At 44.8% G+C, this 18,013-nt stretch overlaps 1 protein-coding gene across 1 annotated transcript; it reads right to left on the minus strand.

The window, feature by feature from the left end:
* Positions 1-297: 297 nt before the first annotated feature.
* On the minus strand, positions 298-16,994 carry chrdl2 (chordin-like 2). The gene is made up of 11 exons (XM_076022057.1): positions 16,835-16,994; positions 16,275-16,402; positions 15,795-15,888; positions 15,527-15,675; positions 13,109-13,202; positions 12,768-12,829; positions 11,952-12,123; positions 10,970-11,158; positions 7,895-8,062; positions 6,396-6,488; positions 298-1,275 (listed from the first exon to the last, which is right to left on the minus strand). The coding sequence occupies exons 1-11, from the start codon at positions 16,899-16,901 to the stop codon at positions 1,142-1,144; spliced, it is 1,350 nt and encodes a 449-aa protein (XP_075878172.1). The 5' UTR covers positions 16,902-16,994; the 3' UTR covers positions 298-1,141.
* Between the last annotated feature and the right edge of the window lie 1,019 nt (positions 16,995-18,013).

The following is an 18,013-nucleotide window of genomic DNA, read 5'->3' on the forward strand; positions in this document are numbered from 1 at the left end:
ATTTCGTCTCCAGTGGGACAACAGTTTATCCGGCCTTCCGGAGCTTTTTTTTTTTTTTTTTTTTTTTGACAGCAGCCCCCAGGCAGGCAGGGACGGTTCTCCGGCTGTTTTGGAGAGGCCAGTCTGCAGACCATAAATCAGAGGGCCCTTTTGGAACAGCACTTCCAAAATGAAATAAATGAATAAATGGAAAGAATATGAAGATCTGTCTCAGGTGAGGCCTGAGGAACAGCTCCAGATCAGACAGGTTTATTACATCACGTGGTGCACCATTTAAACGCTAAAGCCAAGAACAAATCGGACAAAAAACACATTTAATCGTAAAAGAGAGGATTTCTTTTTGTTTGTTCATAGATTCAAACTGAGCAGGGAAACAGATTGCATTCAGCTTTGACAATAACATACACTTCTGGTATGTGGAAATGCAATTATGCTCTGACAACAAACCAAATGGTGCAAAGGTGTAAAAAAGAAACAACATAAAACAAAACAAAAAAACACAGTTGGTCTGCATTTTAATATCAGGAACAAAACGTACATTTCTGCAATGCAAAGACCAGATCCATGATTCCACTCCTCTTGCTGCAACGTGCAAAAACATTCATTGAGTCAAATATAAACATGGAAAAAATTTCACGAATTAGTACATTTTAAATAAGATGAACAAGTTTTTAAAAAATACATTTACAATCAGCATTTTGATTATGAAAAAATTCTTCAAATCCTTTCATTTATTTATTTGCACTTCTGAACCTGCCTATGGTCCCTTATCAGACATACCAAAACCTTCTTTTAATTTTCATGTGGTGAAAGTGTTTATACACTGATTGAAAATATATTAACATCATGGAGACAAAGAAAAAAACAATCCAACCACAAATGTAGCTCTTTCTGGCCTTCACATTCACATATTTCTGCTTATTGAGTTTAATTTTGATCCACTGCCACCTTTGTCTCACTGCAAGGAAAAACAGCGACCTGCCAGTTTATGGACACAACACTAAAAAGAAAAGCCTCGGCTTTCAAATAAGAAAAGTGTGATCAATGAAAATGACGAATGCCGCAAAAATGGCCATCAACAAAAAACAAAAACATGATAAGGGACAGTAATTATTTGCTTTAGATGGGAGACACGGGAGAATCAGGGAGAGCACAGCTCTTCTATCTGCCTGGGGTTCAGGAAGGTCACCATCTCTCTGATGCCGTCCTCACACACTGAGGCCTGGGAGGCTCTGCTGAGGCCTTCACCCTCTTCTCTGAACCTCCTCCACGTCTCTGGGAAAAAACCAAGAGGAAAAAAAAAGCAGTGACAAGGTGGAATAAATCTCCCTCCGAAAATCACAGCAGTTACGGCTCAACGGTTCTCAACTGTTGGAGTCTCAGGAGGACCTACATCATTTTTCGTATGTGAGACAAACAGTGATGAACGGCAATAAAGTCTGAGCCAGTTCAAGTCGTATATGCTCGTATATATCCGTGTATGCTATAAACGCAACATTGGCGACAAGTAGGGTTGGGCATCGAGCATCGACTGGAACCGGTTCTAAGGTTCCGATGCTCCCGGAATCCTTCAAATGTTTAAGTTTCGATTCCTGGGGGAGGGGCAAACGCAGAGCAGTGTGCAAGTAGGTAGCGATGGAAAGTGAGCGGCGGCGCTCCAAGGTTTGTCTTCACTTTACAAAAATGATAAAGCAGCTAAATGCACGACCTGCAAAACGGTTATTTCGTGCAAAGGAGGGTTCACGACTAACATGATCAAACACCAGCGGGGTGTCACCCCCGCCGGCAAGCTGCACCCCCTCCGCTGTCACTGCTGCGTGTCTGCTGACGTCATCGCGCTGAGATCGCATGATGAAGTGCTACAGAATTCCAGAGTCCGGCGGTGGCCAGTGTTCTTAGTTGTTGGGTCACTTTTGGCTGTAGTGGAACCATGACGTCGTTGCCGCCAGACTCGAAGCGGCGCGAGCCTCCGCGGCCGCTTCCCGCCGTGCAGCGATTGTTTCGGCGTCTGGTCCACTTTGTGCGCGAGCAGCGGGCGAAACAGCCAGAGGACAATGAACAATTATCGAGCGCTGATGGAACGTGATGTAAAACTGTTGCATCAGTGCTTGATATACGCCGCGACTGGCGCGATATTATGATTTAGCGCACGTTACGCTCAACGTCACCCCGTGCGGCAGGTAAAAAAGGTGGCGATGTCCCGGGTGTCCCAATTCCATAACGAGCCGATCGGAGCCCGGGTCGCTTGCTGGGTTGTTTGACCCGTTTTGTCGTGCAACAGCGCGGCTCGGTGAGCAGATTCCACCGCCACCAAATGCGGATTAGTAGCGGGACATCACCACGTTTTTTGGCCAGTGGAATTAGGGCGAGAAGAAGGTGTATAAGATTTAAATTAAAGTTCATAGACTTGATAAATATAATGTGAGAAATTCAAAGTAAAGTTCATAAAAGTTTATCAATTTAAAATGAATCGAGAAAACTTTTTGACCCTGCCGCTTAAAAAGAATCGAATCGAGAATCGCTCAGAATCGGAATCGAAACAAGGAATCGAAACTGGAATCGGAATCGTTCAAATTCAAACGATGCCCAACCCTAGCGACAAGGATGGAGCTTAAACTCTCTCCTTTACCTCCGTTCCTCGCTCTGGCCGGTGAACCACCGATACCCTTGTCCCTCTGGCACGAGTCATTCAAGACTTTAATAGCGGTTATGGGGCCAACAGACAGCCCAGATGCGAGATGGAGAGCCCTGCTAATTCAGAGTCTGGGCAACGAGGGACAGCACATCTTGCGGACTCTTGCGCCCACAGCGACATATGTGGACTGTGTCGTGTTACTGGCTGGACATTTCGCCGCCACACAGAGCGCCATGGTATGGCGCATTATCTTCCACCAACGCCAACAGCAACCGGGCGAGTTGGTCCACCAGTATGTCGCTGACCTCCAATGTCTGCCAAGTCTTTGTAAATTTAACGCTTTGGAAGACGAAATGATTCAAGATCAGTTCGCAGAACCTACAGTCGACCCTAAGCTCCATGAGAAAATGTTAATGGCACTAGACAACCAGTCATTATCAAAAGCGGTGGACTTGGCTTTTCAGCTTTAGTCGGCCGATCAGTTAGCATTGTGGCTAGCGGCGCCGGACCCAGCTTTGCCGCACACTGCCCCTTCAGCACAGACAGTGGCCCTGTCTTCTCAACCCTGCTATGACCTCGAAGCAAATGCCGTGGGACGTCAGGGCGCCACAGGATGTCGATAGTGTGGGAACTGTGGCTCACCATTATACCCCTCGTGCGTGCCAATGTGCCCGGCCATGGAGCAACGGTGCCAGCGCTGTGGAAAGATCAACCAATTTTCTACAGTGCGACGCTCTGCTCCTGCCTCTGCAAACCTTTGGACCGCTCACCCCGCCAACCCAGTCCAATGACCACCCACTCGGTGGGTTCCAGCACCAAGCCATTCACATGGTGTATTGTGGAACTGGATGGCGTCTGGCTGCCGCTGCTGCTGGACACTGCCGCATCCAGGTCTCTACTTAACATGTCCACAGTCCGGTGGCTCTTTCCTCGACAGGTGATCAGGGCGGATGCTGAGGAGAAACACGGCTGTAGGCATGCAAAGATTGGCATGGTAGGCACCACCATCTTCTCTGCGCGTTCGGCTCCAAGACTCACTCAGCATTCCTCTTTCAGGTGTCAAGCCAAGGCGGCAACCTCCTGGAGTTCGACCTGTTCCGTGCCCTCGGTTTCTCCATCACGGATTGCATGGCACACCCTGGCAGCAACGCTGGCTGTCACTTTACACTGGACTGGGCTGCCTTACTGCTTTCAACCACAAACTGCTCATCACACCTGAGGTGCCCCGACTCATCCAACCTTTACGTCGGCTTCCCCTTGCACTGCGTGATGTCATAGCTGAGCTGCAGAACCTGTTAGACTCTGGCATCATTGAGTGGGTCAAAGCCTCGCCCTGGGTCTCTAACCTGATGGTCACCAAGAAAAAAACGGGTGGCCTGCACCCCTGCGTTGACCTTAGGCGGGTAAATGAAGCGGTGATCCCTGACAAGTTTCCACTGCCCACGGTGGAGGAGTTGTCTGCCAAGTTTTATGGCTCGACAGTTTTCTCCAAACTAGATCTGCAACAGGGCTACCCACAGGTCCAATTGCCTCCAGACAGTCACGATATCACTGCCATTGTGACCCACATGGGGGTCTTCCAGTACATCTGCATGCGGTTTGGGCTTCGCTCTGCCCCTAGCTGTTTCCAAAAGATCATGGCAACCATCATTTCAGCTATCCTTGGTGTGGTTGTGTACCTGGACGACATTGTGGTACATAGGGAGACGTCTGCCTCACACGCCAAAACGCCTTTGCTGGGTGCTTGACGCCTTCAGTAGCCATAACCTGACGCTGAATGGAGAGAAGTGCATCTTTGCCACTTCCGACATTGAATTTGTGGGGTTCCGCCTGATAAGTGACGGCCTGAGCCCACTCCACCCAAACGTTGATGCCGTTTTGCACCTGCCTGAGCCTCCTACCCTGCGCAGGTTTCATAGTTTCTCGGGATGACAGCCTATTATCTACGTTTCATGCCCCACTATTCAGAGACCACTGCACGGCTGCGCACCTTCCTCAATTGGGATACACCCTGGTCTTGGACCCCTGCATGCTCTGCTGCTGTTCGTCGGCTCAAGTCCCAGCTCACCTCCTCACCTGTACTAGCCTACTTTGACCTAAAGAGCCCTACATTTGTGACATTTGACGCATACAACACTGCTGTAGGCGCAGTCTTGTCCCAACTTCAGTAGGGAACTGAGCGCCCAATGGAATTTGCATCAAGATCTCTTACTCCGACGGAGTGTAAATATTCGGTGGGGGAATGGGAGGTGCTGTCTTGTGTGTGGGCATGTAAATGATGTACCTCTATGGGCGCCATTTTACCTTGCGAACAGACCATTACGCCCTCACTGCCCTGCTGGCCACAATCAGCGAGGGGCATAAGCCGCCATGCCTCTATTGGTGGTCTGAGTGGTTGCAGGCGTACAACTTCACCACACAGTTTACACAACCGGCAGGGAGAACGTTGTCACAAATGCACTTTCCAGAGCTGCTCCTGATCCTACGTTGGACAGCCAGGACCCATCAGAGTTGGAGCTGATCCTCATGTTGCACACGCCCCTCCAGGCAGCGGTTTCCCTGCAGGAATTGGTACCGTTGCAGCTCGGACCCCGCCCTATTCAGGTCCACCAGAGTCCATCTTACCTCAAGGATTATGTGACAGACTTCTGACAATTTAGTTAGTGCATGGCCTGTCGTGTGGCAGAATAACCCACAAGGCCATGCAGGCAAGCCGGTACTCCACCTGGTTTAGCCAGGCAGGTTGACTGGCTGTAATGTTCAATTAAATTGTTCAGGTTCCAGAAAAGGTGGGGTAAATGTAACATACAGCCGCAGGCCAGTTCGAAGAGGCTTTACAACAGTGTGACGTCAGCCGAAAGTTGCAACGTATGTGAGACGAATACTGACCTGAGTGTCTTGGACATTCAGGTGAAGAGAGGGGCTGAGCTGTCAACTGATCACTACCTGGTGGTGAGCTGAATCTGCTGGCGGGGGAGGAGACGGGAGAGACTCAGCAAGCCCAAGCCTACCCTGAAGGTCTGCTGTGAATGTCTGGTTGAGCCCTCTGTCATTGAGCCCGAATGGACCATGTTCTCCACCTCTATTGCCAATGCAGCTGCTCATAGCTGTAGTTGTAAGGTGTCTTATGCCTGTCACGGCGGCAACCCCCGAACTAAGTGGGGGACACCGAAAGTAAGGGATGCTGTCAAGCTGAAGGAGTTCTATCGAGCCATGTTGGCTCGTGGGACCCCTGCAGCAGCTGATGGGTACCGACAGGCCAAGCGTGCTGCAGCTCGGACCGTAGTGGAGGCAAAAACTCAGGCCTGGGAGGAGTTCAGGGAGGCAACGGAGAAGGACTATAAGTTGGCCTTGAAGAAGTTCTGGAAAACCGTCCGGCGCCTTCCGGACAGATGTGCGTATACGAGGCTAGAAGCAGGAGACCACATGAATAAACCAAACCAGTGGTCCTCAACTGGTGGAGTCTCAGGACCCACATTTTTTTCCTTTTCATGAAGTCACGACCCAAATTATTCCACAGCACTCAAATTGATTGCACAAAATAAGAACACTAACCCACTTTCTATCATGTCTTGTAAATAAATTATTCTATTGAATTTCGTGTCCAGAAAATAAATGCCCAAAATTTGGGGGAGGGGACTGCCCACATAGCCACAACCCGATCGAAACAGCTCCGCGACCCACCAGTTGAGGAACACTGCACTCTAATAAACTAGACTACACCACTGGGCGTGCCAAGAGAAGATATTGTGAGACAAACCTTCATCCAGTGTGGTAAGCAGTGTGTAGTTCTCTGGATGATCTACGATGTCTTTCCTGTAGACATCGCCGATCTCCATCAACTGCAACACCCCTGTGGAGCAGAACAGCTAGGATGAGGAGCCGCACATCCATGCAGGAATATTCAACTTCGTCTGTGTCACTATTCTGTGAGCAGTGATCAGTCCCCTCCCCTTTTACTTATCCTCGTCCTATCCAGTCCAAGGTATAAAGGACCTCCATCTTCCTTAGCTCGTTGCACTTGCACTCGCATTCACTTGAGCGCCTGCACTTGTTGCATCTGTTCTGTTGGTTGTACTGTGCTTGTGCCTCGGAGCTCCGATCATTCATTTTCTGTTCATTGAATTGATTATTTACTCAGTATTTCTGCGTGTCTTTACTCTTTTCCACAACAATTTGGCTTCACGAACAGGATAGCTGGAGACCCGTCAGTGAAACTCTGGGACGTCGAGTGGGAAAAAATAGGATGTCGCAGCAACAGCAGTTTTATTTATTAGAAATGGGCAGCATTTTTGTGCTTCAAGAGACGATCGCCAAGGTTTTGTTTTTTTTTTCATCCAGGGTGGAGAAATATTTTTGATTCACTCCCAACTTTGCTTGGGTGAGAGTCAAGTGAAACATCACAGTTTGCCAGAGGCTGCTGGCACATTTCTACTGGCCCTTAAACCAATGGGAGGCCTGCAGCTCCATATATACCCATGCCACTTTGATACAGAACGAGCAGAGTACAAGTACTTGCATTTCACTACTTATTTTTTTCTGTTTTCAACAGATGTGCTGTTATCAGCATATTTTTCTAGAACATTGACAGTGACTGTCACAAGTTTCACTGCAGTACAACCAAAAATGTTGCAGAATTGTCATATACATACGTATACACACGCACATACTATATTCATATATATACGTATGTACAGTACATATACAGTATGTACATAAATATCAGAATTCCAAATTTTCCTCTGGCAGCAGGAGGGTCAGACAGACTTAAAAAAAACAAATCCTCCGCACACTGACAGGTCTGCTTTAACTTAATGTTCGTGTGCTGCGTCTTTGTGAACCTGAGGACGCAGCACGCAAAGCGCGTTGTTCACAAAGAATAAAGACTAAGTTAAAACAGACCTGTCAGTGTGTGCAAGATTTGTTATAAACAGTGTATGCTTCTAAATTCATTGCGTAGTTTCCCAATTTGGGATCAATAAAGCACATCTATTCTATTCTATTCTATATACTAAGACTAATCTGATATCTGATTGCCCTGAAACCTCCAGAAACATACTAATTTACTGGAGTCACAGCCAAGTTCCTGATGCGAAGACACTCCTGACAGTGTGCCCCATCGGTGCGCCTCACGATGTGACCCATGTCTGAAGGAACCAGGAATAAAGGCAAGATAAGCGCTATGAGCCCTTACCAAACTCTCAGGCACAGGCGCTTATCAGGCACTATTTGACCAACGGCTCGCAAATATTGACGCACCTTCCACGGCCTTCCACATATGCACCTCCACCTCCGCAGCGCTCGGCCTCTCCACGGCGATGACCCGGACCATGTCGGGCGAGTCCACCTTCAAGGACGTTTCCACCTTGTACACCAGCACGTTGTTCTTATTATAACACTGCGTTTGGTTGCCCACAGCCTTGTCCTCTGCAGAGAGAATGACAAACACCATCACTGACCAACCGAGACAGAGACATAATCACAGACTAGAGAGTATCAAGACCAAAACAAGGCCATGACTGTACATATCAAAGAAAATTCACAATGAACCAGAAAAAATGACTAGTGTCTTATTTTTATTTATTTTTTTCATTCAATGAACTTGTTGAAACGCTTTCACAGCGTCTATGCTGAGAAGCATGGATGGTTGCTTGTACCTTGGCGCAATTAACTGCAAGTTTAAAGTTCTCCTTATATCATCTGTTCCCCTTTGATCTGGTTTTATTCATTTCTTTACATATTTTTGAATTCTGGCAGCCATGATAGAAATAAAAATTTTATAACCAACACATAAAAGACTAATTGGGCAATAACTAGCAAAACGGTCAACATGGCTTCTGACCATGATTCTGGAGGGTCTCCTGATTTTCTCATATAGTTATATAATTGACATAATATGGGCTGATTTTCAGTAAGTTGATTTTCATACTGGACCATGATCTGAGATGGTGATTGGCTCTTTTTTACTTTCTTTAATTATATTTAATTTGTTTTTTGATACACAAAATAGGTCTATCCTTGATTAGCTCCCATGTACTTGGGACGTGAAAGTGAAATCTCTCTCATTGGGATGGAAATATGCTTCCACTAGCCCAACCTCTTTCATCATATTTAATAGTCCCTTAGACAATTTAGATAAAGATTTGGTTGTTCCAGGGAGCCTGTCCAATTTAGGGTTTAATGTGCAGTTACAGTCACCACCCATCAGTATAATTCCTTCACTTTTATCTGCAAGTAAATCTGCCACTTTTTTAAAGAAATGTGGACAGTCGTCATTAGGGACGTAAACATTCAATATGGTTATCTTTATTCCACCAACTGCCAATCAGTCAAATGTCAACAATAATGCCCCCATCACATATATCAAAAAGGAAGAACAAAAACACAGTAAACATAAAACCTGACTCCCACGTTACCAACCTGACACAATAGCTGAGCCCTAATTATATCAAATCCTCGTTGATACTAAAGCAAAGAGGCGTGACCTGCCCATCCTGTGGGAAAAAGCACACATAGTGCAAATGTGACCTATATTACACTAACATGCAAAAAAGGTCTAAGTGAGTGTATTTCACTCATCAATTTATGCATAGCCTCCACCTGGACTATAAAATGTATAACCTGTTTTTAAATAAATTTGTGACAACAAAATGAACTCAAACCTTCCTCAAAAACGCTTATTCTGTTCCGAAGAATCTGTTACTCATTTCTTGTCTTCTCGTACTCGTTTTTGACTGTGATAAAATGAATTCATCTTGGTGGTGGCAAAGCCACATCAGTCTTCCTCTTGCAGGAGAGCCTTAAGATCCGGTGACCTCAGTAGTAGACTGCACCCCTCTTTCTCCCCTCCTGGCTCCTCCATCCATCCTTCAGCTCCTCCTCGATGCGCTCCCTCTCCGCACAGCGCACATCAATCTCCAGCTCCTCCAAAAGTATAGTGTTGTAAAGGTCTTCTCCCCGGTGTCCAGCTTAATCCTCAACTGTGCTCGGTACAAGCACCTCGCTGTATTTCTTTCTTTTTGAAGTTGCTTGATTACTTCTTGGACTCTCATCCGTTTCTGCTTTAAATTAGGAGAGTAATCTTGATCAAAGTAGATCCGCTTGCCTTGGAAGAAAACTGGCCCCTGGCTCCATGCTTGTTGTATGATAACGTCCAGGAATCTCACAATTGTTAAATCTGTGGGCTTGGCCACCAGTGACCGATGTGCCCGTTCCATCCGAATGTCTGTGTCTGGTGGTAGTTTGAGTTTTTTGTGGAGCAGACCTCTAACAAATCCCACCATACCTCTGCCCTCACTACCTTCTGGAATTTGAAAAATCCTGATGTTGTTTCGTCTGCGTCTCTTCTGGAGATCATCACATTTTGCCGAAAGGTCTGAATCATGGTGCAGCAGGTACCCGTGTCCTCGGCTGTGCTCACTCTGTCCTCCAGACCTCCAAATCTCTTTCCGTGTTCCGCCAACTGGTTCTTTATGACAGAGACAGTTTGTTCCAGGCGGTCAAAGGCCATTTTGGTGTGATTATGTTCGTCTTGATTTTCTTTTCGAAGTTTCTTCATCTCTTCAAGTACTGTTGAGTCTGATTGACATGTATTGCTGTCAGCTGTGCCGGTTTGATTTGGCGTGTTGACTTGATTCCGCATGTTCAGCATGTTTTCATCTTTGTTTTTCTTTCTCAGACTCGTATTTCCTGAATAATCTTTCATCTTTTTAAGTTTCTTTTCGGGTTGTCTCAAGTTTCAGCATCAAAAATAGTATTTTGTCACTCTTTTTTCACTCTTGTCCAGCAGAGCAGAGATACTATGCTACAAGCGTATCCATGACATCACTGGAAGTCCGGAAGCATCGAGGTACCTTTTAATAATGTTCTTTAACATGTTGCTATATCGAACCATTTTTTAAAAAACAACTTTGCCTCATAAAATGAAAAATTAACAGGGAATAATTTAACTGAAAATGATGACATGCATACAAAATGCGTAAAAACCTTTGATGTTTGAGCTCAACGCTAAAAACAGCTCATCTCACTCATCGTGGTTGTGAAAGAGCTCAAAGTTCTGCATGGCCATGCAGAACTTACAACAAGGTTTTGGTCGAAGGGTTTGGATGAAGTGGTTACACCAAAGCTTTGATTATCTGTCATTGCAGTGTTGGCTGAGTCTCAACCAAGTCTTGATCAAAAATTCCCAGTCCAAGTCCGAGTCAAATCCGAGTGAAAATGCCTTCAAGACCGAAATGAGACCCTTAAAAAGTGGTCTGGAGACAAAAAGACCAATCTCCAGTACTACAATACTACTGAACTGTACTCGAACTAGTAAAATACGTCCCGCCTCACCTGGACACGCCTTGCAGCACTTTCCTGCTGCCTTCAGGGGGTGCTGACACGGATACTGGCTGGGACACGTGATGCGTTTGCAGTCCTGCAGGCCGTCACTGCAAGTGCAGAGGATGCATTCCAGGACCTTCCCCAAAACTGGGTGCCACATGTCTCCGTGGGAGTAGGTCTTGCCGTTGTACAAACACGCTGGTGATGAAATGGGAAACATCTGAGCGTCAGGGGCGGGGAGGGACGGGGGGAGAAGGTGGAGGGGATTTGGGGCGGGGGACATGTGGAAGCCATCGTCGAGTGGCAGGAACGTGTCTATAAAATGCAGTGGTGGGCCGAACAAATCACGTCTAGGATATCAGTTACCTTAAATCACTGCACCTCATATTACCGTCAATATGACACCACGGCGGCTCCAGAATCCATACAGAATCACACTAACGCATTACACCACCTTCATAAATGTTGGTGGGTCCTGTGCCAATGCCCCACGTTATTCACATTATACAGTGCAGATGATTCGGCAACTAAATCTTCAGATTCTCCTTCTACCGTCGTGGGTTCATTGTGGTGGCAACTGGATCTCTGGGTTGGTTTTAGAGGTTCTCAGGGCTTAAGCCAGCTCGCTGGCCTGATTGGTCTGATTGGCTCAGATCGCAACTGACGGTGATGTGTTCACTTACAGTGAACAGGAGGCTGCAATGTTGATTCTGAAGGCCTCAGGCAGGTTTCATTGAATCTGACAACACAAGCTAGCTGAAATATGATTGGATAAAAACTATACCTTAATATACAACAACAGAAGCAGCGCAACCTAGTGGATATTACACAATGTGTAAAGAACAGCCTATGTAGAATAACTTTATTATCACATGTATGGAAAAATGTACTCTTCTAAGTATGTTCAGGTCAGCAGAGAAGACCTCGTAGGCCCTGATGGCCTATCACTGATAAAATGGGTGAAAAAAAGATTTTTGGGGGGGGGTCTCACCTTTCTGGTGTTTCCTCTGCATTAGAATCTTCACGGTGGTCTCTGAAGCCCCTTTGAGGTTGAGCCTGCTGAGGTTGAGGCCTCTGGGGAGCGACATCCTGACCTTTGGTGGGGTGGCGCGGTCAGGTCGCGGCCTGCTTGGCTCCCCGGAGCACCGGTCCAACGAATGCCTCTTTTTGCAAACACAGACAGAGTGAAAAAAAAGTTTGTTTAACTACTGCCGTTGGTTGTGTTTGTCCTGGTGGAAGTCTAATCAAGTCTAATCACGACTCACTGGCCACATCTCACTTTCGTCATAGCACTGAAAAGTCAAGTGGTCATATGGAACCAACACTGGAGGACGTCTGGAGCTGGTGTTTCTCAACTGGTCGCGGAGCTGTTTTGATTGGGCTGCTGCTTTGTGGGCAGTTTTATAAACTGTACACATATATATATGTATATATATAAATATATATATATTTTTGTGTATATATATATATATATATATATATATATATATGGCATTTATGTTGCAGGACACACAATTCAATTCAATAAATTCAAACATTTCTTTACTGTACATAACAGTATAATAAAGTGGGCTAGTAAATAATTAGGACAAAAATTGACAAATTGACCTGAACACAAGGGTTGCAAATGACTGCAAAACTGTCTGGAAAAGTCACATAATCACCTGCATCACTGACATGTGAAGCCTGCAGCGATACATCAGGGTTTTTTTTTTTTTTTAATTTACCTACAGCGAGCTAGCTCCGCCTCAACTTCCTCATAACCTGAAAAAGAAAATGTATATATAAAAACTCAGCAGGAACGTACAACGCCTCTATTCAGCTGAAGGTTCCCGTCTTCTGTGGATGACGAGCCACTCATGCTGTGATCTAAAAACCAAAGAAAAGGGCAAAAAAAAAGAAGAAATAGCTGTTAGACAAAGGAATGTGTTAAGAGTATGTGAGAAGTATAATCACTGACCGGGCCTTGCGATGAAGACAAGCTTTTGCTTCATCATTCGTGTGTGTCTGCAGTTTTAGGCACCAAAGTTTTTTGTTTTTTTTTGTAAAACTCGTCTTCAGCACTGAACACCACGATTGCAACATTTAAAAAGCAAGAGTGAAGAAGTGTAGTCACTCTTTGTCCAGTCGTTAGCATGTCATGTTTACCTTTACACACCAAACAGCAGGTTTCTGGAACGGAGACGGGTGAAGAGCAGGTGATTGGCTGGCATGTTTTCAGAGCGCAGAAGATGTTTCCATTCTGAGGAAATGAAAGAAAGAAAGAAAGAAAGAAAGGAAGAAAGAAAGAAAGACAGGAAGAAACAAACAAACAAACAAACAAACAAAGAAACAAAGAAAGAAAGGGAAGTGAGATCTCTCACACGTCAAAAAGTGCACCACAGTGCAAGGCGTGTGTGTGTGTGTGTGTGTGTGTGTGTGTGTACACTCTGGATTTCGAGTGACACGTTCGACAAAGTTTGATGGATTCTAGTGAGATCTTTGCACTATTACACCACTTGCACAGCCCTGCTGCCATTACTGGTTGTTTTACACTATGACAACTTCTAACTTACATAAAACCTTTTTCCTGCTTCCTTCAACATTCACACTGTTAACTGTCATAGTTTTATTATTGGAATCAGTAAATAATCAGTAATAACAAGAAATTGACAAAAAAAAAATGAACTGAACTGAAGCGTTCGCCCGACGTGCTCCGGGGACCCGGTTGGTTCTCTCTGATTGTATAAAGCGCTTTGAGACGCCCTTGGTTGTGATTTAGCGCTGTACAAATAAAGTTTTATTATTTTTTTATTATAACAACTTTCACTGCATTACAAACGCAAATTTAACAAAATTCACATACACATGCATCTACAAATGGTATCAGTGTCATGGTATTGCACGCAATTTTCCATTACAGTATGCGTACCAGTATCGGTACCGATACCCAATACTGGTATCAGTACCAATACCCAAATCTGATATTGGTGTGGTTGCATCTCAAATAATAATAATAGTAGTAATGAAGGGCTGGTATTCGTGTAAAATAGCTGCTAATCCTGCTAATGAAATCCAAGCTGCTCCAATATGAGACCAACGTGCCCAATTTAAGGCACTTAACATGGACGTAAACATGAATTTTGCCTGTTCTGGATCACAGACGTCGCCGTCATCATCCAGACAGGCACCTTTTTCAATAAATCACAAACCCATCCCACTCGCCCTCGGCTCACACTCAAACTTCTGGCTTCACGGCTGTTTTTCCCTCGTCGGAGATCTGCTCTTTATTTTCTTTTCTAGACAGAAAAACTTTCATGGTTTGCTTCTCTGTTTGGGAAAACAAGCAGCCGAGCCAACCAGCAAACCGAACCATCGTGCTTTAATTATTTTATGGCAATCATAACAAAACGGGCTCCAGCAGCCTCGGCTGGCAGCTAGACGACAGCATCATTACACACACGGCAAACAACAGGAGACAGAGACGCGACATACACATCATGAGTCGATGATCAGAGGGAGGAGGAGAAATGTTTGGAGCGTGCCAACGGCTGTCAGCTGTTTATGTGACTTAACCTCATGGGTTGAAGAACAAAGAGATCAAACTGTGTCCATACAGAATGAGGGTCTGGTGCAATAAGACGGTTATTGAATTCTATCACACCCTTCGATGTGCATTAGTAGAGGTTAAGTATTTCTGTGAGTAAAGGAAAAGAAGAGCTCCACTGGAAGAGACATTTTAAAAGCTTATAAAGTTATTTAAGTTGCACACACACACACACACACACACATATATGTATAGGTATATGTGTATACATATATATAATAGAATACACATTTTCAATACATTTGCAATGCATATACATATATATATATTTATACATACATATATATATATACATATATATACATGTATATATATATATATATACATATATACATATATATATATATATATATATATATATATATATATATATATATATATATATATATATATATATATATGTATATATATTAGTGTTGTCACGATACTGGATTTCAGACTTCGATACGATATTTGGGAAAGTACTTATTTTTGATAATATTTTCGATAAGTTTCGAGGGGCGGGGAGGGGGGGTATGCACACACTTCTATACATACGTCTATACATACAGATACTAGTTAGAACAAAGTTAGAACTCTAAAGTGTATAAATATACAGGACATACAGGTTTAAGATAATCTTCCTACGTGGCCCTGTGTTGACCTGACAACCCGTGCTGTGTGTAACCCTGCCCATTGCTTCCACGACAGCCAGGATAGAAAATGGATCGAAGAGAATTATAATGGGCAGTTTTTCAAACCAGATTTTTTTTTTCCTTTTTCCCCATTGCCTGTTGAGCATATAATTCCCTTTTAAATGAAAATTATAGACCTGGTGTGACAACATGCGCCTGCAAAGGAAACCTAAGTTTCTTTCATCAGAATCCCCACCTCTTAAAATTACAATCCATATATATGTACAATTTTCCTTGATAATACAATCTAAAAAAAAAAGAATAAAATTAAATTAAATTAAAAATGTCAAATGATGTGTAACTCACGGAGCACGTGCACATCACACACTGGTTGCTTTGCTTGGAGGGGAAGAGGTCGTGCTTGTTGAAGGTCTCCCCGGGCTGGTAAACTGTCCCGTTGTACCTGCAGGTTTTGGCCGAAGCCCTCAGGCCTGCAGGGATCCTGGGCTGATCACCTGGAGGGGGTGGGATTGTGGGGTAGGCGGTATGATGATGGATGGCGAGGGGTGTGGGGGTCACACCAGGACAGCAAAGCCCAGTGAAACAAGGTGTTTGTGAGGAGGGTTTTACCTACTGGAGCATTTGGGACAGCACTGCAGAGGTTCAGCCACTGGGTTTCCGCACGGCAGAGGGGGACACTTGATCGTGCTACATTTCACACGGCCTGCCTGGATGACGAGGGGGGAATGTGGAGTAAAAAAAAAAAAAGTAACAGTAAGTCAAGTGAATGCCAATAAAGTAGCGAGCAATAAAAAAAATCATCTTCTCAAACACATTTCATAAAAATGCAATAAAACACTTTTATATGTCAAAATAGTATGTACATAACTTGGAAATTAATCCAAATGTCCATGATGTAAATATCTTGTTTTTCCCTTTCTTACGCTATACATATTTTATTCTATCACTTTTTAATTATTTAAATTTTCCTTCTTTTGCACTATATTGTTGCTGTAATTATGCAAATATTCCCAACGTGGAATTAATAAGGGATTCTAATCTATTCTATTCTAAGGAATCTTCCTCTGGATGTTGAGCTGATGTTGGACGGCACCTCAGTGCACACGCAGCGCACACAGGACATGAGTCCGAAGGGCTCCAGGTGGGGGTGCCAGCTGTCCCCGGGCTCGAACGTCCGGTCTTTGAAGGTGCACAGCGGCCCTCCCGGTGCTGCGCTACCGACTGGGGAGGGGGGGTCACAAAGTCAGGCGTTATCGAGACGCAGCAGCGCAGTGTGTGTGTGTGTGTGTGTGTGTGTGTGGCGCAGATGCACCACTAAATCGTCGCAAAAAAAAAAAAAAAAAAAAAGGGGACTAAAAGGGGCAGCAGCCAGGGAGAAAACCCAGAGGCGGAAAACACAGGAAACTGCGCTAATCCCAGCAGAGTTTGTAATAAGCACCAAGAAAACAAAACACACACACGAATCCAGATCCAACTTCAGTCACGACCAAAAGTCAGGATATAGTCTGTAAACGCAATGCGCGCCGCCAGTCACCGCTTAGCTTTCTTCACGTACATGTTTATTTGTATGTTTGTTTAATTTGACCGACTACTTCATATATGTCCATAATAGGAGAGTTTAAAAAAAACCTTTGCGTGCTCCTGTTGTCTTACCTTTCCGGGCTTTCGGCTCCGCATCTGCGAACCAAATGATGAGGCAGAAGAAGAAAAATGACTTCATGTTCTTCCCTCGTGTGCGCGGCCCGAGCTTCGCAACAGGCAACAAACGTGTTTGTGCGAGACGCAAACTGTGAGACGGTGTCAAACAGTCTCTTTAATATATATTTATATATAAATAAATAAGGCGACCCGCCTTATGGTTGATCTTTGGCGCCCCCCCGCGGGAGAAAAGAGGTGTTGAATGTTTAAGAACTGATTAAAAAAAAAAGAAAAGTTTTTAAGTTGTTACAGCTAGAATGTAATTTTTGTAATCCATTAAATTCCAATTCCCCTCTCTAAAAACAGTAAAGCAAAGCAAATTACTGTTTATTAGTATCGTCAAATTACAATTATCTCCTTGCATTCCTGAACAGAAAAATGAGTCGCGGTGGTTAAATGTGTCATTGCTTTTCAAATTAACAGTGGACCACCTAAAAGCCAGAGAATGTAAATTCAAAGCGGTTACAATTTGTTATCTGCCAAATAAATAATTACATTTTATTTTTGAAATGTTTTTTTGAAATATCTCTAAAGTGCTTGTCGCCTCACTTTTGATGGCAGGAGGGTTAACGAATGTGTAAAGCATTTTATATCAAACGAGATCTGGCATGTTTTAGAGATGTATAGTCTCCCTCCTCGTGATCACCTAACCTTCCCAGTTCATGTACCACACATCAGGAGACGACATGGACAAATCACAGCTCTCCATTTATTGAGGCGGGGGGGTAAAACAGTGCAACCTTGATAAGAAAATAGACAATAGGAGAAACCTCAGAAAAACACTTGAAGGTTTGACAAACCAGAGCGAGAGGTGAGACCAAAGAGAGTGTGACCCAGGATTCCTCCTACCACAGCCACTAACAGCCGCCAGGTAGCCTCAGCAGCCACTAACAGCCGCCAGGTAGCCTCAGTAGCCACTAACAGCCGCCAGGTAGCCTCAGCAGCCACTAACAGCCGCCAGGTCGCCTCAGCAGCCACTAACAGCCGCCAGGTAGCCTCAGTAGCCACTAACAGCCGCCAGGTAGCCTCAGTAGCCACTAACAGCCGCCAGGTAGCCTCAGCAGCCACTAACAGCCGCCAGGTCGCCTCAGCAGCCACTAACAGCCGCCAGGTAGCCTCAGCAGCCACTAACAG

This window comes from Nelusetta ayraudi, unplaced genomic scaffold (genome assembly GCF_046127955.1).
Source record: "Nelusetta ayraudi isolate G7.1 ecotype Tasmania unplaced genomic scaffold, CSIRO-AGI_Nayr_v1 ptg000011l, whole genome shotgun sequence".
Lineage (NCBI taxonomy): Eukaryota > Metazoa > Chordata > Actinopteri > Tetraodontiformes > Monacanthidae > Nelusetta > Nelusetta ayraudi.

Excerpts from the sequence above, each read along its gene's own strand:
- chrdl2 (XM_076022057.1), bottom strand. The coding sequence starts at position 16,901 with ATGAAGTCATTTTTCTTCTTCTGCCTCATCATTTGGTTCGCAGATGCG. Across the intron at positions 11,159-11,951 it reads GCAGAGGAAACACCAGAAAG|CGTGTTTGTACAACGGCAAG; the intron begins GTGAGACCCCCC and ends TTTCATCACCAG. Across the intron at positions 8,063-10,969 it reads GTGCTGCAAGGCGTGTCCAG|AGGACAAGGCTGTGGGCAAC; the intron begins GTGAGGCGGGAC and ends TTCTCTCTGCAG.